Source organism: Tetrao urogallus (assembly GCF_951394365.1).
Source record: "Tetrao urogallus genome assembly, chromosome: 4".
Classification (NCBI taxonomy): Eukaryota; Metazoa; Chordata; class Aves; order Galliformes; family Phasianidae; genus Tetrao; species Tetrao urogallus.
In genome coordinates, this window is record NC_136817.1 from 53,229,347 (window position 1) to 53,256,463 (window position 27,117).

At 37.0% G+C, this 27,117-nt stretch overlaps 1 protein-coding gene across 1 annotated transcript in view; it reads right to left on the minus strand.

The window, feature by feature from the left end:
* Nucleotides 1–21,263, minus strand: part of TBC1D19 (TBC1 domain family member 19) — a gene marked incomplete at its 5' end in the record, with an annotated part of 46,022 nt that extends 24,759 nt beyond the window's left edge. The window contains 10 exons of the mRNA XM_079534560.1: nt 22–60; nt 754–826; nt 2,211–2,321; nt 5,416–5,462; nt 6,363–6,426; nt 7,583–7,657; nt 12,452–12,527; nt 13,378–13,423; nt 14,193–14,265; nt 21,165–21,263. Of these exons, the coding sequence (XP_079390686.1) occupies nt 22–60; nt 754–826; nt 2,211–2,321; nt 5,416–5,462; nt 6,363–6,426; nt 7,583–7,657; nt 12,452–12,527; nt 13,378–13,423; nt 14,193–14,265; nt 21,165–21,263 (703 nt within the window). The remainder of the gene's footprint in view (nt 1–21; nt 61–753; nt 827–2,210; nt 2,322–5,415; nt 5,463–6,362; nt 6,427–7,582; nt 7,658–12,451; nt 12,528–13,377; nt 13,424–14,192; nt 14,266–21,164) is intronic.
* Nucleotides 21,264–27,117: the final 5,854 nt, after the last annotated feature.

Consider the following 27,117-nt stretch of genomic DNA (forward strand, 5'->3'; position numbering starts at 1 on the left):
TGGAAATAGATGCCTACCTACCTTTTTGTCCAACACGTACATGCTCATTTTCAAAGAACTCTAGAAAATTAAGAAATAAAGACGAATTGCAAATATTAGATAAGAAAATTAAAAAAACCTAGTACACTATTCTGTATTTTTCTACATATCTCTAGCAATAAGAAATAAGCTGAATGTGAAGGCACTAAAATTAAATTGCATCAACATCAGTGTTCTTTTTCAAGGAATAATACTAAACAACTTCTGGTCAGAGAGACAAAAATACAAAAGCTGCACTGTGCTACGGGAACTAAGACTTTTAATTAGGTAAATTTCCATTTTAAAAGAAAAATAACTTTATAATATAGTATTTTTCATTTTTGTGTAAAACACCATTTTAAGGCTTGGTTCTACTGGAATAACTGAAGACAAGGAAAAATAATAGAAGCCATTTATATGTACATATATTAACAGTGTCACACTACAGGGTTGACAAGATTTTTCTGTATTTTCTGTATTTTTGGAAACAGGCAGTTTTCTTCTCCAGTGTTCAAATTCTTAAAATAAACTTACTTTCTAGTGAAGCTGACTATTTTACATCTCTTTAAATCTGACCCCTCAGTATTTGAAATGCTATTATTTAAGGAAAATTACTACAAACCGAACAAACATTTATGGTTTCTTGTGAAAGAAATACACAGATTATTTGATATTTGCACAGTATTCTATGCATTAGTGTTCTAATTAAATGAGTGAAGCACAGCATTAGCTAACCAGGAGGCACTTGTGCTGAATCATCAATACCCAGTTGTCCTATGTTTAAGTCTAGTTCACTGAAGTCTTCTTTCTGAAAAGAAACAAAACCATAAAAAGGAAATTAACAGCATTTAATTCCCGAATTCACAAGAATTCTTCTGAAAGTCTAAATGCAAATATTTTCTCCACAAAATGTATTCCTTTTAAATGCATATTTATGACATAAGAGCTCAGGTCTTTAAAAGGAGAAGAATCGCACATCAATCCTTACTCTCATTTCAGTTTTCAAGATGCCTACGAGCTATGCCAGGATATAATAAAGTGGAACATAAAATATTAGGTTAATGATCTCTAATTCCGAGCTATTTCTCAACCCAGATGCAAGTTTGTCTATCGGCACAAAATGCTGACAAACCTTATGAGTGGAGCATTAAGAATAGCTCTCCTATCGTCCAGCGATAAGACTTACATTCAAATTCCTTTCATTTACAGTCTGAAATTATAACAGGATTGAAAATTAATTTAAGAAAATCAGAAACTGATTGCCAGGTTAACTGATCTTGTGCAGCTCAAATAAAACAGAGACTAAGATAAATTGAATAGTCAGAAGTTTTTGGGTTTTTTTTTTCATAAAAAAAAGTGTCATGGTTTTGTGATTCTTGGTTTTCAGTATTCCACATCATAACATCATGTGGGGCACTGGGAGTTTAACTGTCAATGCTCAAGCCCTGGGTACCTGCCCAGAAGAGAAGAAGAACTACATTCCCCAGGGGACTTTGCGCTCAGGGAGAGGAGATTTAACTCCTGGCAAGGTCACCTGATGCTCTCTTTTTCGTCTGCCTTCCTCGTGGGCGCTGCTCCTGTCTCCCTGCTGCTCAACGGCACTGCGCATCTCACCTCAGCTTTATGGTGAGGCCTATCCACCTTTCAGACATTCTCTCATTATATTTGATTTATTAGCTTCAATTCTAATTATATTGTATTATGGTGTGTTATCTTGCATTCCGATACCATATTTAGTAAATTAGTTTGTTTCTCCTCAGATCGGTGCCGCTGTTTTCAATTATTTTGGGGTCCCCTGTTTCCCCTTTTTCCAGAGGCGCGGATCCACAGATCCCTCCGCCCTGCTGGTCACGGAACTGGGCCGAACCAGCCCACAAACCGTTGACAAAAAGTTAAGAAAACATGCATGAGCATATATATCAAATCAACAGCTGCGTGGCACACAATGAAAATTTCCCAACTGACTGACAATTTAGCACTTACGTTTTCTTTGTCATTAAGAATGTCTTATCACAAAATTTTTCCACGTTGTATTTTAACTAGCGATCCACTTTGTGTTCATGCTGATTTTCATTTACAAAAGGAAAAATTTACCTCAATTTTAATATACTGTATTGTTGTATAGATTCTCATTCATCACCAAGGCAAAATTATTTTTATAGAAACTTACTGTTAAGAAAGAATATACTTACCAATTCTGGAATATCTTTAACTTTTAGAGGAACTTGAATTAGCCCCAGATGATTTCTGAAACTAGGCTGTTCTCCATTTTCATAATTTGGGTTTCGAAGATTCATCAGGACCTTAAAAACAACAGCTCCATCATTCCTTGCACATACTTGGAAATTTACATTCAGAACTGCTCCCAGAATCAACACTGCAAACTGTACCTTTGGCATACAACCATTTCCCACAACTACTACATGTACAGGCCCAAATTATCAAACTCTACATTTTCAAAACAAAAAAAGAAGCCAACTTTTTCAGGGAACAAACATACTCCACTTTGAAAAGTAAGCTCAATTTATGACATAAAAAAAGCAGAAAGCATTTTCCATAAATGAGACTAAGAGCTGGCTACATACAAATGTCTTCACTAAAATTAGCTTCCTTCGCAAAGCTATCTGAATCTGAATTCTGATGGCTACAGTATCCAGGATATTCTATAGCACTACTGCTTTTCTGACAGAATCTTTATTCGTGTTTTTACACTGGCAATCCTACATAGTGTTGAATCAAAACGAGGTACAATTTGCTACTACAATATTTTCTTACTAAATAACAAAACCTCCAAATACTTTCTTCAGTGTAAGTTTTTTTTAATTATTTTATTTTATTTTTACAAAATTAAAAATCTGAAGTAAGAATAAAATTTAAAAGAGAAGAACTTAATGTCAAGGTAAATAACTGGAATATAGAAAAGGATTTAATCTGACACATACTATTATTATATATGTTTTAATATTATATATGTTTTAATGTTAAGCTGGCAAAGATTCCTTCAAAGGCAAATTTCCAGCTTTTATGAAATTCTGCAACATTCTATTTCTACAGTTCTCAGTATTAAATATTCTAATACCATGGAAACTCACCATCAAACTGGTAAATTAAAAGATTAATGAAACAAACTGAGAATTCTGGAAAGAAAACAGTCTTAGGAAAAAAAAAAAAGAAAAAAAAAAAGTGACCTAGAAAGTCACTACATAAGTCTAAAATGAAAATTGATTTGTTTCCAGATTCAAGATTAAATGCACAACATGACTGTTAGTGCAGTGATGGAAAACAGAATAAATTAAAATTTGTTTAATCAAATTTTCTGACATGAGTAACTTGAAAAGAGGAGCCCTTAAGAAAAGTAATAAAGTGAATATTAAGTTTATTGTAGGATTCAGAAATGTATTTACAATTGATAAGCATGAAACAATTCACACTTAACAATCAGTCTTCTCTACACTACAAAGACATTCCACTAAACTTATAATGAATCATTTCAAACATTAAAATACATTAACCTCTGACTGATCTAGATTGATGCGATTAAATGAGAAGATCATCTCAACTCTAAAAATCTATTCTGTCATGTTCTTGATGATGTGGTTCCTGTACAACTGGCAGGATATACAACTGAGGATTTTGTACATTTTATTTTCCATCTTATTTTAATCCCAAACCTCCTACTGTGTTGTTATTAAGTACTGTTGACGACAGCAAATTTATTGTTCTATATTAAAATATAGCTGATAAAGTAAGTTCTATTTTATATATACATTCTACACTTGAACCATGCAAAATGATGGGTAGTACCATCATTTCTGATTTTTAAGTCTTGACAATCATGTAATCTCTTCTTTGTAATGATTTTGTTTGATTATAGACCAAAACCTGTCAACTCCAAACATTTCTATCTAATGTTTGATTTTTCACAATCCTATATGACCTAAAATTTCAAACACCAATCAGTCAAGCAGCTTCATGTATTACAATTTAATATTTATAATTAATTATGAAATAAGTTGGGAAATTGCTTTCAGAGGAAAAGTTAGCTTAAATCAGGTTATTCTTTGGAGAAACAGAAGGTCACAAATATAATTTAAAACTACAGCTAACAAAAAAAAAAAAAGGGAACAGCACTTTGTTTTGTAAACAATACCTGGAATCATAAAATGTGTCCATTTTCACTTGTTATAAATGCCAATTTGTCTGAAATACCAGTGCAAACATATTAGAAATGTATTAATCACTACAGAATCATCATTTTTGCAGTTCAACTGTCTGCCTTGTCCAGTTATCTGACAAATGCATGAACTCCTGCTGCAGATGTACCCACATGGCCAACTTATCTCAGAACAAGAGTGAGACTTCACAAGAGAATCTCTGGACCTTTTCCAACTACTGTGCTCGGTTAACATCACAACCAAGATGTACCTTTAGCACATTTGTTGCATTCTGGTCATAGACTGGCAGGCAGTCAAAGTAATCAGACTGGAATTTAGCTAAAGTAAGACCCCTAAAAATCCACACTGTGAATGCTGCACCAACTCTTCTACACTACAAACGCACTTCTACTGCACTGCAACCTGTTAATATCAACACAGCTCATTCTTTTTTAGAGACTATTGTTCACCATTGACCTTTCTATTGTTGCTGAACTAGAACTGCAGCAGTTAAAAGATTTAAGAATATCTCCACCACTTCTACAAGTGCTGGATAACATAAGAAGTTACCTTAACAGTTCAATATTCTAATCTACTTTAGAATTCTTAAAGCCCCACTGGCAATAAGAGAATACAAAGTGCATGCGTGTACGTGACAAGCATTTTCACTTTTTTAGTCTTATCCATAGAGTAAGACTATATGGATATTACTTATTATTATATTAAACTTACTAAGAGTAAGTTTGTATAGAGTAACAAACAAGAGTCCACGTGCCTTTAGAGCCACTCTCATAAAATACGTTAACCTTAATTAATGGTCAAATCAGACACTGTCTTAAAAAGTACTGAAGAAAGTGCAAAGGCTAATCTGACTGAGGGAAGGACCTTGTAGGAGAGAGAGGCTTGTAAATGCTATCCACAAGTGCAAGGGATTTGTGTGGGTTGGCCTCACAGACTGTTCTGGGACCCTGGTAATAGTAGCACTTAGTCTCAATGTAAATATGTATATGGACATCCACTCAGAAAATAAAAATCTAAGGTTCTGCAAATACTGTTTATGAACTTTCTATTGTTTCACTCCATGGACAATCATCTCTATCATACCAATTGGGCTTTTTTAGAATAATAGCAAATTGTACTGCTTACTTGTCTCTTTGAGACTTAAAAAACACTTCTTCCACCTCACATTAAAAAAACTGTAATGGATGCAATTCAATTGCTGAGTTGTTTCATGAATTCTTACCTCAAGAAAATCTTTAGGTGCATAAACAGGCCTGAAGAGACTTAGATCTGAAATAAGATTTCAATTATGGTACCTTAAAACTAAAAGAGATGAAATACACATGCAATTTTCTTATACATGTAACACAATGTAGCAATTTCAATAATGTCTTACAACTAAGATTAAAATAACATCATCATCATCCCAAATATCATGCTTAGAACTATTACACATTCTCCATGATTATGCTATCAGTCAGTGCCTTGGCTTTCTAAATCCCAAGTATTTAATTGAACATTAGTCCTAGAAAACTTTTTACTGCTTTCACATAAGCTTTTACACTGAGCCACTTTCAGACATGAAAAGTGATATGATATTCTTAAAAGATTTTTTAAAACATTGTAGATTATAAAATGAAATTTGCTTTAGTAAAATAAAAAGTAGGACTAGTCATCAACAATCCATGAAATGTATTTGTTGTTGTGTAGGTAGTACTCCATGAGATACAAATCATTACCTTTGCAAAATAATTTCTTCTGAGGAGCCTGGGTGTGAATGAACTTGGTTAGCCTTGCTCTCCCAAATGTTAACATGGCTATTCTGTGCAGATGTTATCTTTTGTTAACAAAATGTCTGAGCTTAATTATCCATAGTTCTGAATATTTTCTTCTTCTTAGCCTGATTTTACACTAAAAAGAGACATGTATTTGCTGTATGAATGTCTAAACCATTGGAATCAGGAGTATTATACCATAAACTCCCAGAGCTGACTCAAAATTAGCACAGTAACTTAAAACAAAATGATAATAAAATGAATACTTATGCACAGTTAAACATTACAAACTAGAAAAAAAAGACTGAAATCTGTTTACCTTGAAATGATTATATTAATCTCTAGTTGATAAATAACGTGGATTTGACTTATTAACGCACCAAAAATTAATGCATGTGAATTTAGTTGATCTTACCTGGTTCGTCAGTTCCCATTTCATTCCATTTATTAAGCAGCTCTTTCTGCTCACTTGCAGGCCTCTGAAAGTAACCAAGAAAGAAACTCTTCTTTTTTTAACAAAATGAGTAAAAGCATGCCTATTTCAAATATGTAAGTGAATATTACACTTTTAAAATCAGGCTGCACTAGCAACACAAAATTCCTCTGCTAAAAACTAATCCCAAGCTAACAACTGCAGAAAGTCCCAGGCTCCAGTTCAAGGAAAAGAAGGAAAGGTAGAAATTAAACAGTTTTATGGATTTACTAATGAATTTTAGGCTATTTGGTGGTCAGATTCATATTACTGAGCTAGAGCTGGAGCTTCTGGACTTTGTCCTCAAATTCCCATCTGTGGCACAGTCATGAGAAGCAAAACCAAGTGCATTTTTATCATTGATGATGAACCATGTTGTAGAGAAAACCAAAGTACTATGTATTGTGTAAAAATTCTATATATGGTAACAGGAAAATAAATAAAGAATGAGACATTCTAACATTATTATCCTGATCTGTGGTCTTTAAAATTAAAGCTTATAAATAAATAATGACAAAAATAGAGATTGTCAAAGAGAGCCAGTAATTCTGTGTCAGTATCTTTCTCTCCTAAGTACCAGTTGCAAGGGTGTCAAACCCTTTGATTTACCTGGGTCACACTGAGTTAAGAGGAATTGTCTTGGGCCTCATACAAAATATATAATATAGTTAAAGTATGTAATTATTCAAACTTTATGTTTTTATGAAAATCGTGGGGTTTTTTTTTTAAAAAAAGGGGGAGGGAAACACATACAACCAGCAAGTTGGGCACATATGATCCAGCAAACAAAATACGTTCACATTATCGATAGGCTGTGCAGCTGTAACTTATACAGCTGTGTCTGCACACAAAAACATTCTGTTAAAAGCAATAAAAACATTCTGTTAAAAGCAATGAACATAGCAATTAGCTCTCCCACATGTTGCTCCCTCAAGAGATTAATTCCTGCAACAGCAGAGGAAGATCCTCCTATAGACTGCCATCTTCTCAAGCTCAGCTGAAGCATACAGTCTGAAAATTATTCTGTATTAAAATATTTTGGAGAGCAGTCCTGCAGCTCTTGATAACCAACTGTAAAATGAACACTACAAAAAATGCAAGACCAGGCTTAATTTCAGGAAAAAATACGTCAGTTTGGCAATGGAAATTTCATAATACATTACCTTCTGTGCGAGTGGGATACTGAGTTCCGTGCACATACTATTTAGACTTTTTAGAATTCGCTTCTCCCAGCTTCCCTGAAACGCACAAAAAAATTAAATTATGTAAAATTCATTTTTTTCTCCAATTTTGCCTTGCCTGAGAATAAGCAGCTTTCTAAACTCATATATAAAGAAATGATAACAAGAACCACTGACACTTGCAAAAGCATTAAGGGAAAGTTTACACGGTTGTTTAAATAGAAACAACAGAGGAAATGGATTTCATCAACTACATCATCAGAAAGAACCAGAAAAATGAACTCCCCAAACTTTAGATGTCTAAAAAGCATACATTTCACAGTCACTGATTTATGACATAAGCCTAGTACTTCCTTATGCATCAACAGATGACAAATTCCACAAGTGCAAATGGACAGCTTAAACAACAATCAGATTTTTCTGATTATTGCATTAGATGTCAAGCTCACTTCTGTGGCCTGATCTGTGGATAATTCCCCTGGAATTAATGCCAACTAGTACTGACTTCCTAGTCAACTGGCTTTGGACTTTGCTTCCATGATTACAGCTGCACTGGTGGGTTTTATATTTAATTTCATTTTCTGCAGATGATGAGTCAAGCTTCAACCAAATGAATGTAAGGACTCCTGTTAATTTCATTTAACTCTATTTATTATTTGTAATTAACTCTAGGCACAAATTTGACAAAAGCTAGATACCATCTAACCATTTAAGCTTTTTAAATTTCTGTCCAAAAATGGGCTGCAGTTTATTAGACAGGAAGCAAATAAAGGGAAGGGCAGAAGTTCAAGTGTTCTTTTAAGGAAAAAAAAAAAAAACATAATAAAAAATAAAAAAATAATAATAAAAAAAGATTATGTCTTGCCTATAATTGCTTTATTTTCGCTTCCATTTACAATATTTTATGACATTTTCTATCAAACACAGTAGTTATCTTTTATCAGTAACATTTTTTTCCCCAAATCAAGTCATCCCTTTACCTTCTCCTCTATAAACAAAACAGGTTGAGTATGGCTGTAAAAAATATTCTCCTGATTGTAGTAATTTTTATAATATTCTGTATAACATTTGTTATTTCATTGTATTACTGCAGCCAGTAATACAATGCCTTCCAAGTGCCACAATTACACAATAGCATGACACCAAACTATTTTTTTTCTCTCATGGAGGAACGAAGCATTTACAGTACTTTATTTTGCTGGAGATGGTGGCTTTGTTGCTGGAAGAAATGACAAGTGAGAAAGAACACAAAGACTACTAAACCATACAAGCAAATGGAAGCAAAGAATACAGAGGTGTTAATTAAAAAAACATCAAGTGAAACAATAAAGATCAAAACTTAAAAAATACAAAATGCCAAAACATAAAGGACACAAAAAAAGCACTGAGGAATGAGACAGCTTTGCAAGACTGAGCATTAGCTCATTCCAAAGAGCAATGGAGGCTGATACTCTTAGGGTGACAGCCAACTGCCCAGCCAGAGATGGGTAGAGTTATTGCACTGAAGGTGCAGCATGTTAGTAATCTATAGTGTTTAGCTTGTTATGAGCTTTGTAAGATAAGAACAGGACAGAATCAGAATATGGCTTCATGGGAGATGTCAGAAACAATTCCTAACATTTCTTTGCACTCAGCTTCATATCTTTATCTCTGTTTGTTCTTATATCTTTACATTGCCCACTTGAATTACACATCATTGTTTGCAGAAATTCTCCTAAATCAAGAAAAAGCTGAACTCAGAGAGAACTAAAGAGCTGGTAAGGCTTGCATCATTTTGCCTCATCAAAATGCGGATATCAAAATAAAGAAGTCTAACAGATTTAAGAATTTTTCAACTCAAACCAATGCCTGCTGGGCAGCAAAAGCAAATTAGCAAAGTCTTCAATTTTTAAATCCTAGAATTTAGTAATAGCACCAAATCTACATTAAGATGCATAAGTAATAATTCTCCCATTTAGCAAAGTGGCAGTAGGTGACCTAATCCTCTCAAACTGTAACCAGACCAATTAGCACAGAGAACACCAGAGTGTGAAATTATCTGACACTTTTGAGAGAGGTTTGACAGGATTGACAGATATTGTATATGTCAATTTTCAAGAAACAGAAATGAAAAAGGGCCTCTGTTTAGGAAAGACCTCATTTAAGACTGAATGAAGAAGCTGAATGTAATGATCTACCTTAACTCAACTGCAGGAACATCTCTCCAGCTATACAGCACACACAATTAGAAAATACACAGCACGTTTACTTTAACATTCAAAAGCATAACTATTAATTGCAGTACTTTTCTACACTGAACAATGCCACAACTGCATGACTGATTTATAGCACTACTACTCATTGATATGAATGCTCTATCATTTCCTAGAAATCTGTTATTTTGATATAATGAAAAGAATACAGTACATAAATTTGAGAATGCCAGCTAAAAATCAGAAGACATAACCAATTTGAGAAGAAAAAGGGTTAACCATGAATATTTTAATATCTGTTGTAACAAAAAAAAAGGCAAATATAGTTTTAATTAGTGATTCATTCAAAGTCATTCCAATTAGTGATATCAAAATAATATGGTTTTCAGAGAGCATTACCCTTCTTCCCAGAATTCTGAAGTAAAACAAAATTAAGATAGAAAAGGGTAAAGAAAATGCCAGTGAATTCATAACAATGGAAAAAGCATCTTAAGCCATGCCTGTGCATAATAAAAATCAAATATGATGTACACGGAAAACATTTTTCTATTAGGACCAATATTGTTGATATTCAAAATCAAAATATCATAGAATCATAGAATCATAGAATCATAGAATCACTAAGGTTGGAAAAGACCTAGAAGATCACCCAGTCCAACCGTTCACCTATTCCCAATAGCTCCTACTAAACCATGTCCCTCAACGCAACATCCAGTCTTTCCTTGAACACCCCCAGGGTCGGTGATTCCACCACCTCCCTGGGCAGTCCATTCCAGTGCCTGACCACCCTTTCTGAAAAGTAATACTTCCTCATGTCCAGCCTGAATTTCCCCTGGCGTAGCTTGAAACCATTCCCCCTGGTCCTATCACTAATGACACGAGAGAATCAAAGAATCAAAATATTCTTCTCCAACTGTTTGATGCTAGAAGAGAAATAAGGGCAAAAAGATCCGCCTACAAATAAAACAAAAACAGCCTTCTACCTTCAAAATATTCATTAGATTTCTGATAACTGGTGGAAATAAATCAGTAAGTTTCCACTTTTAGTTTAGTTTTAGCAGACATCAGAGATCTGAATAATTGCATTTTAGCTCCTTTCAAATATTTTAAATAAACAAAATCACGGAAACATTGGCTTCATAAACTTTTTACATTGTTCACTCTTTTTTATTCAAAAGATTAACAAAACTTAGCCGAGATTCAACTGAGCTGATTGCCCTTGTTTTCTTATGGGCCTTTTACCAATAATGATAAATGAGTGCATCTCAAAAATCAAATGCTCACATACACATCAGTGTGTTTGGATAATGTCTTATTAATCCCCTAACCACACTCTTATGCAACTTTCTAACCATCACCTTATCAATATTTCCCTGCAAAAACTATTTGTATTTCAAGAAAGAATTTGAAAACAACTACGCATGATTCTCTTTGAACTAGGTAAGTGAAACTTTGAAATGAGTAAACACAGAACTTCTCCTTATCTTTCCTAAACTATTAGAAAAACCATCCTTTCCACATTGTATCAGAAATATTGTGCTATCTAAGCACTATATACTCTTTTATGAAATAATAGCCAATTAAACTGGTTCAGACAAACAAATACATACATAAACACATATATAAGTACTTGTGTGTTTTTCATGTCAGCAATCATTGATATGAGTGATTATTTTCAGACAGTAAATTGTGGCATTACATTCCACATCACAGTAGTAAATTTGTTTAATACAATCTTTATACCCACATGCTAAAGACAGAAAACGCAGAGCAGCACAATAAGGCTTACTGCAACAAGCAACAATATGATTGAAAAAGTAATACAATTTGTTGAATAACTTGTAAAAGAATATCACAATGTATTTCCACGCACAGCTGCGTGAAACACAATTTTACCTTTATCTCTGATATTCTGGTTGGATCATACTCTTAAAAATGGAAAGGAAAAAAAAAAAACCTCAAAAGGTTCATGCAAGATTTTATTTCAAATAGCAAGCGGGGATGAAATAATCCAATGAAGTAGAAATATTTTTCCCCAATACCAAAATCCTTGTTCAATCCTTTATAGCCCTGTTTCTCTCATTCTCCCCCTCAATATTCCTTAAGCTCCTTAGCTCTAAAGATTTAACTTTTCCTTCCAATTTCCAATTATTGAATATCTTTCTTCTTTCTGCTCTCAGTATCTATGCAGTTTGTGGTCTTTCACTGCCAAACTGCCTACCTGTATCTCTTCAGATAATATTTTTGTATACCTAATATAATATTATTTATATAAATATATACTATATATTTTATTATATATTATTTTTGTAATCCTAAGTGAAATGACCTATATCTACACATCTTTCTCCCAACAGAAATAAACTCTCCTACTTTATATGCTTCATATAATCTCTCTTCTAAAATATTCACCCACCTGCCACTACATCCCACTTCTTCCATAGCAGGAGAATTACTTGAGCATTTATGGTATGTATGTAATATGTTACATATACAACATTATTATTAAACTCTACATAGGTACAAATCTTTATTTTTCCTAAGGTATAAACACTAGAAATTGCACAGTAACAATAAAATTGGATTAATAAAATTAAAATAAATTTGAAATAGTCTAACCAAAGATTATACGAGAACTGTAAAATTGGTAACAACCAACCTGTGCTTTCCTCATATAAGCCAAAGGTTCCTTCATATGCTCAGGAGGTGCTGTAGGATGACACGGTGAAGGAAACCTTGAAGAAAATACAGTATACTTTAAATGTCCATATTTTTATTTTGCTTTATTAATTATCTGTAAGCCTAAACATAATTTCTTTCATGAGAATTAAAAAAAACTAATAAAAACACTGCATATGATTATCAAAAATAAAAACAAGTAGTACTTTTTGAATTATTTTAACTGGTAACACATACCAGTACTTTGATGAATCAAGACCCTTGTACTCTGAAGACAGACTGTTCAAAACTATTAAGTGTAAAAAGCTTAGTTAAATTAGCAGGAGTATGTTTACATAAACGATTTTTATTAGATAATTGCAGTTTGGGCTGTGTGTATCAATTAATTTGCCTTTGTGAATTGCCAGAGTGTAAAAGACATTTGTACTTCCCAGAAATTTAATTCAAAGTGAGCTAAACAATAATAAAGTAAAAATTTCTCAAATTTCACTGTATTTATAACCATAACAAATGTGATGACATTGATTTGCTATGTCTAGAGATGTAAAATCTTAAAGGTATTTGAACACATAATGCTGTTCTAAACATCTGAAAAGAATTTCTAATTCATTTGCAATAACTCCTCAGCTACAACAGAATTACATTATGAATTTTGGTACTTCTGGAAGTAAAACAACAAAAAAATTATTAAAGTAATGTTTACAAGTATGGGAAAATACATCTGAGTCCAGCATTTTCACCAGGATGAAAAAGAAACGACAATTTACAAACAGAAATAAAGCAGGCATCCTTGATATGGCAGACTTTGTACACAATAGCAACACATCACACACCTTCATATACAAAGGAATGAAAAGGAAATCATGCAAATAGAACTTAATAAATTAACATGCTAATTAAACTCACACATTGAGTTCACTATAAACAGCATTCTGAAGCTTCTTTTCCCAACCTGTTAAAATACAAATTAAAGAAACAAACAAACAAACAAAAAAGAAATCGGACAATTTTAAGAAATTAATACTAATGGAACACGAATCAGAGGTTACTTTAGAGTTGCTAGAGTTTTCTGTCCTGTCTCAATTCAAGTCTATGTACTGGACAGACAGGAAGAGAGGGAGACACCTTAACCTAATAAAGGTAGGTAAAACTACAAGCTAAAGTCTACAAAAAAAGGTTGAATATCCTTTATTTCCATCTGCTGTTCAAATAATTATGATACAGCTTCGGTTAAACAATTAAAAGCTATTCCTCTGAAACCATCATATTTTCAAAACAACTATAAATGTTAATAGAAATAGTGTTCCTGGTGATTACAAACCGCACATCACTTATAATCAGATCTTTGCATTATAGAGTAATATAGCCTACAACATCCAATAGAAATTTACCAAAGGGTAAAATTTCAAACAGGGCCTCCACAAATGCTAATTTCCATTTACCAAATGGCCTGAACTTGTTTCATTCATAACTTTCATAAAAAGAATAAATTACCAGCATCCTGTAAAATGGCAATATCATATTTCTGCATCACATGTTCATATGCTGCCACAAGAACATTTTACCCGTTTGTTTTCTCTATCCTGTTTAATAATTTAATAAAGTTCTCACCTACTGTTTTGTGTGTATTTCCACAATGCCTCACACAATCCAGAATTAACACCGTCTCCATGTCGAAGTGCCAACAACTTCACATCTTAATTATCTGAAATATTACAAACCTGATGTCTTCAGAAAATCCTTAATATCTTCTTTTAATGATTCCAGTTTAATTTCTGGGTTGTGTAGGCTAATCTAATGGGAAAAAAAAAAAAAAAAGAATAAATGAGTATCAAACACTCGTTATAAAGAAAGTAATTGTGTATTCAGTTATAAAATAAGAATCATACAAGCTTAACATTACATACATACAGTAAATTACTTCCTAGTAACTTGAAGGCAGTTGTTACAGTTAAAAAACAATAATAAAAAAAAAATCAGCCAACTTTTCCCTAAGTCAATATCTTTGTTTTTATGTCTGTGATAAAAGCTGTGTGCAGGTAATGGGAGAAGGACTCTGTGACATATCTGCTTACTATTCCTAAGTACTCTACACAGTTTGCACAAATGCCAGGTTCTACACATTAAAGGATTGGTCACTGACATGATCAAATTGAAAATGTTCTGCAGCTTCCAACCAAACTTCCCACAGTTCACCCATCAGATAAGAGGTGCCATCTTCAAACTTCAGATAAAAACTGGACCAAACGTTCACCTCTGCAGCTGTCATTACAAGGTATATACAGCAATGTGCAATGAAGTGCATTTGACAGATGCCAGCTGGGCAACAACTAGCTTTATAACCCTGCTGTAGATTCTTCAGCAACAGCATGAGCAGCTGCTATGGTACTTCCTTCCACAGTGAAACTAAGAGGAGAAAACAAAGAGACCAAAAAGTTCCAAAAGGACAACAATCAAAAACTCAGGATTTTCTTGAAGTGGCTTTAATGTGTAATTTTCAAAACACAAAATGTGGTAACAGCTGATTAGCACTAGAGGATAAAGCCAGAGGATTGGAGAATAGCAACCTTGGCTGCTGACCTGAAAATAACACTGGGAGATCTGTGAAGCTTACCCCCCCAGCCATGCCAGAGCAAGGCATGTTAGAAGCACACAGCCACCTCAGCTCCCCAGAAATGCAGGATACTGCTTAGCCAAAGCTACTCAGCAATATGTTGGTGACACGTCAGCTGTTGTCTATTATGATAACTCATGCTTCTAATAGGCTTTCATGCCCGTGCAGTGTGTCAGCACAGACAACACTGCTGACAGCATGGCAAACTTTTGTTCCATCACACTCAGCTAACAAATTCTGCATCCTTGTCATCTGCCTTACAGTTTATACATATACATAGAAAAGCTCATTTACTGTGCAGCACAGCTTGCTAAAAGAGTTGGTCTACACACATTCACAATGCAGATTTTTTAAAAATATTTCTATTTTTCCCTGTAAAAAGTGGGGAATGACTGAAAAATGAAAAGGCTATCAGCATCAGCAATTCTCTTTTCAAGTCACTTTACTGCAAATATTGAAGTCTTTGATATTTGGCATATTACTGCAATAGCAAAGAGAGCACAAGCATGCTTTTTGAAACAGAAAGATGATCAACAAGGACAAACCACAAGAACTGCTACAGAACCAAAGACACTGCTGTTGCTAAAGACTTCGTTTATTGTACATGAGATTGCAGATCTATTTAATACCCAAAACACAAGAAACTGGCAGACAGTCCAGCTTGTGGCTGCAGCTAGCTGTAACACTGCAGAACACATCCTAGGGCTGTATAATATTGCCAAAGAAAAGACTCATTTGGATAGGATAAAGGAAATCCCCATCTGAATCGCTTCATGTTTTGATTTTATGTGGGTGTTTACGGGAATTAAATTAAGCAGTCAGAGACAGAGATGATCTTCCAAAATTAGTAGACCGGGTCTCCTATATACTTTAATTTCTTGTTTGGATAACTACTCTGACTCCACTGCCTAAGGAAGGAGGGCTGGAGCATTGTAATCTTTAATGTCCCTTCCAACCCAAACCATTTCTGTGATTACAAGTTACTCCTGCTAGCTACTTTTCTTACTAGTTGTTAATACTATACTGCAAAAAACATTAAGGTGTTTCAGTAAGTTTTGAACTCTTGATACAATGTACTGCCCAAATATCATTTGCATTTTTGTCCACTATGGGTTTGTTTTTTTGTGGGTTTTTTTTTTTTTTGGTAGCATGAAAAACACATTGACAACATTTTCTTATACTGGAAGCATTACTATGATATACACTGATAAAAACACCAACTGCAGCTTACTGGGGAAAAAGAACCCCACACCTTGATGAGACATACTGATGAATTGAATTAATTTCCTGCATGATCAAAATGCAAGGTACACGGAAGCAGACAGACTCTCCAATTTTAATATACACATATTGATGAATGAGTATCTATCTTTTTCTTCTTTTTAATCTATCAGGAAGATCATAACAGGCAGAGTAAAGGAAAAGGAGCAATGGAAGGTAAAGAATGGCAGCCAGGCTAGGGAAGAAACGATGCTACTCATGGGCTCAGACAGACCAAGGCTGAATCCTGAGACAGGGATAAATACAGCATATTTTAGCAAACAATAACAAATTATTTTTTAACAATGTTCACGCCTGCTGGTGTCCTTTCCAGTCTAACTGGCATTGTGCATATTTTTATGGATAAGACAGCAGGGCTCAAGGGCTGAGTGTTCACCTTCATCAACAGCCTTTGTCTATTCCTTGTAAATCAAGAGGCAACTGGCTGTTAGACATTTCTTCCTAAAGCAAACCATCAATACAGCATTTGTCAGCATCTTATCGTTTTTCAGCTGTACAGAAGAGAAAGCACAACTTCTGGACTTTAAAAACTTTGCCAAACCTTTTTACAAGTGGCTCAGGTACCATTAGCAATCCTTTGTGCTTGCATTCCATGCACAGCTTTGACTTTGGTACAGTATCCTGTTAAGATGTTGGCAGTCATCATCATAAATGATTCAATTAGGATCAAGCTGACTTGATCAAAATCATTTCAATTACAATCGCAGCAATTCCAGTATAAACACTCTCTAAACACCTAAAAATCCTATACATTTAAGGGAATGATTCCGGATTTATTTTACACATTTCTGTAACCAAAAGGAGGATAATTCTGAGCATAACAGCCAATTTCAATAAGTATAAAACCCTGAATACACTAACATTTTTCCTACACTTGCATATTTCTACTGTAGCTAAATTAAGAGTGTAAGTATTATCAGCTTTCTTATATAAGTTAAAAAATCAAAAATTTAACAGTTGAAACAGACAGCTTCTCTTTGTGACATACTGAAATAAACAGTTTCAAACATTACATTCTCCCACTAGATCACATCAATTAAACATCAAAAACACACTATTCGAGTTTTTGTTTCATTTCAATATAAAATTAGTGCTTCAAATAAAACACAAGTTAAAATACATTTAATTCATATTACTAAAAATAAATAGATAAATAAAACCTGTGAGTTAAACCTGAATCGCTTGCATTGTTTCTGAACTCCACAATCTGTTCAGAGTATTCATTACTGCATTCAATTTAAAATTAATTATACTGCAATGTTACTGCTGGACCAATTAGACCAAAGTACAAGCTCTATCAAAAGGGGATAACAAGTCATTTGTCAAATACAGTGCACAAAAAGGAATCATTTGTTACCCATGACGACTCAGGAGCTTAAGTTTACTTGCTAAGTTTTATCAAATAAATACTGCATTCACAGAAACATTTTATTTCTTAGTTTGATCTTTTACTTAAGTAGGAATCATTATTAATTTCTCCTTAATGTTAGGGGAAAAAAAAAGTCATGAAATAATACCTTCAGATATCTTGCAAACTTTTACACCAGATGAATTAATCTAAAAAGTTCACACACTCCCTCTCGAAGCACACACTCAGGCAGCATCCCAACTTTAAGAGGCATCACTCCCAATGCTCCTCTCTTCCCTCCACCGTTCCAAGCCTTGCGAATATCACTACCTCTCACTCAGATCAGTAGTTCCTTTAGATCCTTTGGAAGTAGTTACATGTCTGCTCCAAGAGTGCTGATGGTGTCCTCTTTTCTGGACAGCCATTCTGATCATGTATTCCAGCTTAGCTCCTCGCCATATCTTGCTGATACCTTCAAGAACCTCTTGAAACCTTTTCCCACTTCCCAGATGTGTTCCCTCTTCACTCCACCCTACACACCTGAGTTACCAGACTGAGGTGGGGGTGTCTGGGCTGACTTTTACAGTCCAGCTTCATCTTTCAGCTTAGTCAGCACTGTCTTGATCTGCTACAAGCTCTCCTTCAAGTACACCCACCACAAGCATCCTACAAGAAAAACAAATCTGAAAATGTCTATACAGAAAATGTCAGGAGGGATTCCTCGTTTTGTGAGTATTGCTTGCTTCACAGAACTTAATTTAGAACCTTTGTTACATTTTATTCTCATCTGCTGTTATAGAAAAGTTCTTTAGGAAAAACAGTACTAGGGCTTTTATTTTATTTTACTTTTAGTTAAAAAAAGCTTTACATGTCATTTGCCCCTGGTCACCTGGCAAGTCTGGGTCAGACGGATTTCTGTTAGAGGTCTAAAAAGAAAGAAAAATTTTTAATATTCTGTTAAACATCCACATTTAAAAGGTGATGTCAGATTTCTGAATCATTCCATCTGATCTCAAACTAAAGTTCGTGCCTGAAGATTTCCACATCTCAGTTTTTCTAGCCACCCCCACACTTTACCTTAAAAGCATTTCAGAAAGGGAAGGTCACAAATGGAGTCCCCTAGGGTCTGTCTTGGGACCTGTGCTCTGCAACATATTTATCAATGACACAGCCAGTGAGATTGAGTGAACCTTTAGCAAGTCTGCTGGTGACACCAGCCTGAGTGGTGCAGTTGATACAACAGATGGAAGGAATGCCATTTAGAAGGACCTGGACAAGCTGGAGAAGTGGACTCGCATGTACCTAATGAGGTTCAACAAGGCCAAGTATAAGGTGTTGTGTTTGGGCCAGGGAAACCCCAGACATCTGTACAGACTGGGAGAGCTCCTTGAGAGCGTACCTAGGAGTCCTTATGGACACGAGCCAATGGTACCCTGCTCTGCATCCAAAGAAGGGTGGCTAGCAGAGAGAGGGAGGTGATTGTCTCCCTCTACTCAGACCTTGTAAGGCTCCATCCAGAATACTGTGTCCAAGCCTTGGGCCTGCACTATAGGATGGATGCAGAGCATTTGGAGCAGGTCCAGAGGAGGGCTGCAAGGCCTCTAAATGAGCATAGAGTGAAAAAGCATGCTCACTTTTTTTCTATATTCATCTCATTGCATTAACTATAGACACACTATCAACATTAAAACTCATCCTGTGGAATCAACCAAACATTTCTTTTTCCAGTCTTCATTAACAAGCACACGACTCTACCCTATTTCATTTCTCAGGACAAAAATGTAATTGTCTGATGATAACTGTGACAGTAGATCATTTTGCACCCACACTAAGCTTATTTTAAAGACATCATGCATCACAGCCCCTGACACAGGTGCAGGCTGCGTCAAACAGAGCACTGGTGGGATCAATTCATAACCACAGGACTCTTCTATCATCTCTCACAAATAACATCAGGAAATTGTGTTTTGCTCAAAATTATTAACAGGTGAAAGAGACTGTTCATTCTGAGCTCCCCTTCATAGACTCTAAAGAAGAGATCAATTTATGAAACAGCTAAAATAATGTTTACAAGACATCTTAAAAATATCTAGTGGTATTAAAATAGACTGTGTGTTCCATTGTGACTCATGTTTTCAGAGATGCTGGATATTTTCGAGGAATGAGACTCAGACATCTAACTGTCCTGATAAGGGCACTGATAAAGTTCTCAGCCTGCCTGCTGGTACTGCATACCATAACAACCCACCAAGTCCTGGCCACTTGTCAAAACAGATGTGTAGGTACCAATGGCCATAAACAAGGCCTCCAAGAGTCAGAGGGCAAGAAAACAAAAGCAGAGGTGAACATGCGTTTTATTGTCATCAGTGATGGAGTTGTTGGAAGAGATTCCTGTTCTGAAATCCCTTCATTCTCTACATGCCATGTCAGGCCCTCTGTTTAGAATGCTGAATATAGAGAGCTGCCACTCAACAAGAGCACAGCAGACATGCATTTAAAACAGTATTAAGGACCAAACTGGCAGATGCTTCTAACAACAAAAGAAACAAAGAAGGCACTCAGAGGGTAGTGACAGTGGAACAGGTTGCCCAAGGAGGCTGTGGATGCCCCATCCCTGGAGACATTCAAGGCCAGGCTGGATGTGGCTCTGGGCAGCCTGGTCTGGTGGTTGGTGACCCTGCACATAGCAGGGGGTTGGAACAAGATGATCATTGTGGTCCTTTTCAACCCAAGCCATTCTATGATTCTATGATGTCTCCTGCTGGAGAAAGCCTTAAGGACGTTCAGAGAAGAAAACCATTCTTCATTTCAAAACCAAACAAATCTAAGGCAAACAATGGGCACTCTGCCCAGAACCAAATCTCTACAACTTCACACACTGTTTACAAAACATTAAATAAAACCCCAAATTCTATGAAATCCAAAATTCCATGAAATCAAACCCCAAAGAGTTCAGTAAAGCAGAACAACGGCTGCAGCACCAATACCATGTCATTACGGTCATGAAAACAGATACAAATTTAATCTGAAGGGGTTCATCTGGAACATGAGAAGCCGAGGTCTCATGCACAGACCAGTTACTAAATACAACTGTTTTCCCAGCTACAAAACGAACTCTCGAGTACACTTTCCATTTATTTTCACTTCCTTTCATCAAACCCCCGTCTCCCCAGAGGGCACTTCGGAGGAAGGCAGCGGAGGGGCACAAAGCTCCACAAATCGCGGATTACAACCCAAAGCCGCTCACTATCGGAGCGGGTGAGATGGGCAGAAAGCAGCCCGCACTTTGCCTGCGAAATCCTCCGGCCCCACAGGGAGGAATGATAGACAGCGACCGGGCAAGCGGGGAAGGACGGCGGGAGGCCCCGGGACCGCGCGGAGCAGGGACACAACGCCGGGAACAAAGCGGCGAGGCGGGGAGAGGGAGACGGGCCTGGGTGCGGGGCTCACCCGGGCCTGTCGCTCCAGCTGGGTGTGGAGGCTGGAGCCCTTCAGCCGCTGCACGATCCGCGCTATGGTGAGGGAGAGCCCGCCGTCCTGCTCCAGCATCACGGTGCCGCCGAGCCTCCGCACCGGGCCGCTCTCCCCGCAGCGCCGCGCCCCGCCCGCGCCGACGTTACCGGGCAACCGCGCGGCGGCGGCCGGGCGGAAAGCGGCGCCACGCTGAAGGGTTCCGCCCCGACCGACGGGACCGGGGGGGGGACGTGGCGGCGGCCGAGCCGCTCAGCGCCCTGCCCTGGGCGTGGGCTGCCGCCTGGCCCTGGTGTGTACCTCTGGCCCACCAGGGAGAAACGCGATCCTGCACCTGTTTCCTAAGTGAGGCCTTCTAATATGACCCAATTGGAGATAAATTGGAAGTATAGGAAAGCCTGTGAGAAGATCCAGGGATTCTGCAGAATTGTAGAATCGTGGAATGGTTTAGGTTGGAAGGGGCTTCACATACATGAAAAACATCCAATTCCAAGGCCCTGCCGAGAGTGGGGCTGGCACCCAGCAGGTCAGGCTGCTCATCCAGTCTAGCCTTGAACGCCTCCAGGGATGGGGCATCCACAGCTTCTCTGGGCAGCGTCACTGGGGCTCACAGGATCAGCCCCCAGCCAAGTCACAGAATCCTAAGTGTTGGAAGGCACCTGTGGGGATCATCAAGTCCAACCTCCTGCTAAAACATGTTCCCTGCAGTAGGCTGCTACTTGTTCTGTTGCTGCACACCGCTGAAAAGAGTCCACCACCATCCGCTCGACTCCCATGCTTTAGATGTTTACAAAGTCAGGCTGGATGGGGCTTTGAGCAACCTGGTCTAGAGGGAGTCATCTGTTGTAGTGGGTGGGTTGGAATTAGTAGGAACTAGATGATCTTAAAAGGCCCCTTCCAACCCATCCTGTAATTCTATGAGGCACTGATGAGATCCCCCCATCAGTCTTCTCCCAGCCAAACAGTCCCAGGTCTCTCAGCATAAGGGAGATGCACCAGGCTGCTCAACATCTCTGCTGTACTCTCTCTATAAGTTCCTTGTCTTTCTTGAACTGAGGAGCCCACAACTGGACACTGCACTCCAGATGCAGCCTCACCAGGGCAGAGTAGAAGGGGAGGATCACCTCCTCTTAACCTGCTGGCCATTCTCTTTTTTAACGCACCCCAGGATATCATCGGCCTTATATAATTGGCCACAAGGGCACCCTGCTGGCTCATGGCCGATCTAGCGTTCACCTGGACACTCAGGTCCTTCTCTGCAGAGCTCTTTTCCAGTAGGTCAGCCCTTAACCTGTACTTGGGTACGTGAGCAACCTCACACTGGGTGCTGCAGCTGAGCTTTGCAGACAAAATGGCCTAATTCCTGCAGCCAGCATGAACGCCTTAGCTTTATATGTATACCTGAGTGGTCCTCCAGTTAAGGTGGGCTGGTGGCAGCATGTGTAGCTACTGCTGCTCCCTACTCACCATCCAACAGGCCTGGGGGACTGGCTGTGAGCATTTCACAGCTGGCTCAATAGTCACTTAAAACAGCATTTTTGTCATTGTTATTTAATGCTTAATTAACCTGTTTTCCTTTGCACTGGAAAGGACCAAGCTTTCTAATTCAGTGATTCTATCAGCGCTTCAAGGCAGAATCTTCTTGAACTGTTTCTCAGCTGGAACTGACACAACTTCCAACCCATGTTAGAGCAGTCAGAAAGATTAGCTTGAAAAAGAAACTTTAGCTGTGATTTAAGTGTCTTGTCACTAGTGTGAGGTAGCTGGATTCACACCCTCAAAGCTTGAGAGAGAGCTTAAAATGCTACTGTCACGTGCCTGAGGTATATTTTCTATATTCTATGCTATATTTTCATACCATATACTGATAGTATGAAAAGCAACCTCAGTTACACAGCTTTTTTTAATGTGTGCTTCATGGGGGATGATATGAGGTAGTAGACCTGTGCTCCAGTAAAGCTTTATTGCAATCTTGAATATTTTACCCTTGTGTGCTCTGTAATTGAAGCTCAGTACCAGGAGCCAATACAGCCTTCATTTAAACAGGACAGCTGTGTAGCACCAGGTGCATCACACTGGCTGGTGTGAATGTAAGGAGCTTCAGCCCACATAACCCTTTTGGGAAAATCTATTCCTATGTACATCACCAGGTAATCAAATTCCCACTTAGTAACCTAATTTACTAAGTCAAAATATTAATTTAGAAAGCCCCAGAATCATTAATCAGCAATCTAAGAGACTTTTAGGAGTTAACATGGAAAAGCTGAAGTCTGACTTCCAGAGTCAATAATCAGTATTCATTTTCAGCTCTGAGGATGACCATATCCTTCTAAAACACAGATTTTCTAACATTCTAAAGTATCGGTAACGTTTTCATTGCTGTGAGCTTTGCAAGTGAGCAAAGAAGAAGCAAGGAAATGAAGATAATCATTATCGAAGATAATTGTAATAGAAGATAATTGTAATCAGTTACCTTGCTGATGAGAAAAAATCAGTAGATGTAACAGGTATAAAAACACATCTGAACTCATCTCTCTGCTACCTCTTCTGACTTCTCTGAAAACTTTGCTAGATGAAATGAAGTTTAAAGGAATACAATAGAAGACCAGAGGTGAAAGTTCCTTAACCAACTGCTAAATTGAAATGCTAAGGGCAATTTTCTCCTCAGTTCACAGAGAGACAGGGAAATCATATGCCCAGTTGTCTACCAGTGCCTTGAATACTTTCAGTTTACATCAGATTTTTTATCAGTTCTTTGCTCACAAACATATGCAAAGTTAATGGCAACAGTAATTAATCACATTTGCTTTTCTCCTTGTGTTGGGAGTTAACAGGATGTTGGCCTACGTTTCCAACTGAACAAGAATATAAAGTGTAATAGTTTTGCATGCTAGTTTAGACTAAAATTCTGCGAAGGGTTTACGTGGAGACAGTTCCTTTGTTGTTGTTGAGGAAGACCATTTGTTTCTGTAGGAACATCTGCTTAGAGAGGTACAAGAAAAAAACCACTGCACTTATGCCATTAAGCTCCAGAGATCAATGCCTATAAGTTCAGGCTTTTACACTGAAGGTGCAATTAGTGTGTAAGGAAGCCTCACTCCTTTACCTGGCATAATGCTCAGCTGTAAATGAATGATTTCCTACAGCTGGCAACCTCCACTAAACCAGTCTTTGTCACCTTCACTCCCACATCTGTCACTATCTATTCCTTATTTTTCACAGCTATTTCCAATCTGTTTTTCTTCCTCCTATGTATTGTTTTTTCTCCTGCCAGTTACGTCTCCAGTATGAGTAGGAAAATTGTTTCTTATAAATGCCAATCAAAGCTAGAAAGCAAGGGAATATTGAGAGATTATTTCTATAGCATCTCTCTAAGTGCTCTTAACCACTTTGTGTGCATCCTTACCATATCCAGTTAAGAAATCTCATGCTTAAGTGCTTGCTTCTTTTTTGTTTCCTTACAAGGAGCTTAAGCATAGCAGCTTGAGAAATATAGGGTCATTGTTAAAAAATATCACTTGAATAACAGTTGTTGGCAGAAATCCCATCATGAATGGCATTCCCCTTACCCATCCCCACTAGATGACACAACTAGTTTAACTTTGTCGATGTGGTAAGTATTGGGCCATTCCTGCTTTTTCATTGTGATTTACTTTTAAATTTCAAGAAGGCAACTGCAGTACAGTCAACATAGAATTGCTTTATGATGTGCAATGCCACATGCCAAAGGTAGCATGCTGTTTTTGGCAGATCTGGTGTGTCAGTTTTCTTGTTTGCTTTTTGTTTGTTTTCTTTTGGTTTGGCTTTTTACTTGGTTGGTTTTTGTGGAGTTTCTCCTCTTCATCCTTATCCTACACCCTGAACACTAACTTCACCATCATTTCTCACCTCTAGTACAGTTTCATTGCTCTATAGTTTAATACATCTTTCTTTACTGTGCTTTGTACTGAGTTACTACAGTTTGCAGTAACTGATATAGTATCCCAACTGGCTTGTATTTATCTGCCAGTGCAGGTCTGGAAAATATCGAGAATTTGGCAAGGGAGAGTAAAAATTGCAAAGTCAGTAGCTAAAATATCTCATCCATAGTCTCTCCCTCTTTTCCCACTGGGGTTTATTTTGAGAGAAGGAGGGAAACTAAATCAACAGATCATACATGACACTGTAATTTTTAAGGCCACATGAAACAACTTACATTTTAATGCTTCCTCGTAATTTTGAAGAGTACTTTCTTTCCAGGAATGCATGTAGGTTGCCTCCTTTTATTTCCATAGAAACTACAACAGATACGAAGAGCACACTAACACCATTAGCTTTGCATTTCTGCCAGCAATGGACAAGAGCCCACATGCTGCACTCCTAAAAGTCTGTAGCATTTGCAACTGTAGATGAGACTTGCTTTTTCCTGAGTAACAGTGGGATAATGCTGTCTAGGGGAGCTACACATTGCACTCACTATGGTAACATCATTGTTTCTTGACCCACGCAAAAGAAAACATCAAGATAAGACTGCTCAAAGAAACACCAAACTTTCAGTGCTGCATTTTTATTTGTTTTTTTTTTTTTACTTTTCCCTGTCCGTCCTTTTTCTAGTATGTACATTTCCTTTTAGTTTTCATGCTTCTACTACCATTCTGACCAATTTATGAACATTCAGTATGATTGTAATTTAGTCAAACTGTGACTTGCATAACTGCATAGTTTTACCAACAATAGCACAAAGAGGAAGGCATGTGAGAGTAAAAGAATGCATGAGTTGCCTTCAAGCATTTCTATTTTCTGTTGTTTTTTAATTGTTATTATTTAAAATCATTTTTAAGAGATAGTTCAAATGAGAGAGGTCTCCTGTGATCACTAACCTAAGGGGTACAGGAGGTTTTCCACTACTGTCATAGAGTTGCTAAGAAGTCTTTTTGTGGAATTTGATGTCTCATCTCTTTTGAAGTGCCATCATGCCTCTAATACTAGCAGAAATTTGCTTGTGAGTTGAAAGTGTCAAGTTCAAGTAGCTACACCCTGGGTTTCTCATTCATACAGGTTGTTTCAGAGAATAACATTCAGTCCTTCGCTCAGTGTGCTCACTCTTTATATTGGACTATTGCAAATTGAGCTTTAATCTCAGTTATGGTCCAACATCCACTGGTTTTCTTGTGCAAACAGAACCAGGGTATATCCCTTACAGCTGATAACAGAGAAATGTAACAAAAACAACAAATGCAAGGAATATTAAATTTCTGTCAGTGACTCATTCTCATCAATTTTAAGCTTTATTTAAATTGCTGCCCCAAAAATGGCAGTACATTTTGACAAGTTTCAATAATTTTTTAAAATAATCAGTCCCTGTGGAGTAATGAGATTTTCTTTGCCCAAATACTGCAGATGCAATCTGAAGAATGTGGGAAGCTTAGATGTATCTTCACTTATAAGGGCAGAAAACATCTCTTATTGCAGACTATTGTTCATGAAAAGTAATATATTTTATCTAATACATGGCTGAACTTGAGAGCTAGACTTGACTGCCAATGACATCAAGGATTATCAGTCCAGCTTTAGGCGTATCACATTGCTTCAGCTCTTGATTTTAGGTGATTTCCTACCAGACCTTGCCTTTATGTAGGTTTAATCCTTCCTACAGAGGATAATGTATCTCAGGTCGTAGCATCTTTTGCTGGCACTTTTTAATGGCATAGCTGTCATAATAGCAACTGTCAGTTTTTAGCCATATAAAACCTGCTCAAAGTCTGTAATTTTTCTAGAGCTATTAATTTCAGACTGCTTTCCATGTGTTTTGTTATTAATCAAGCAACCTAGCCTTGAGCACTATCATTCTGCATTTTCTGGTTCTTAAAATGGGCACACTTAACAAGACTTTCGAAATATAATTATATAGATGCGGATTTCATAAGCTTACGAAAGAAATGGAGCCTATTGG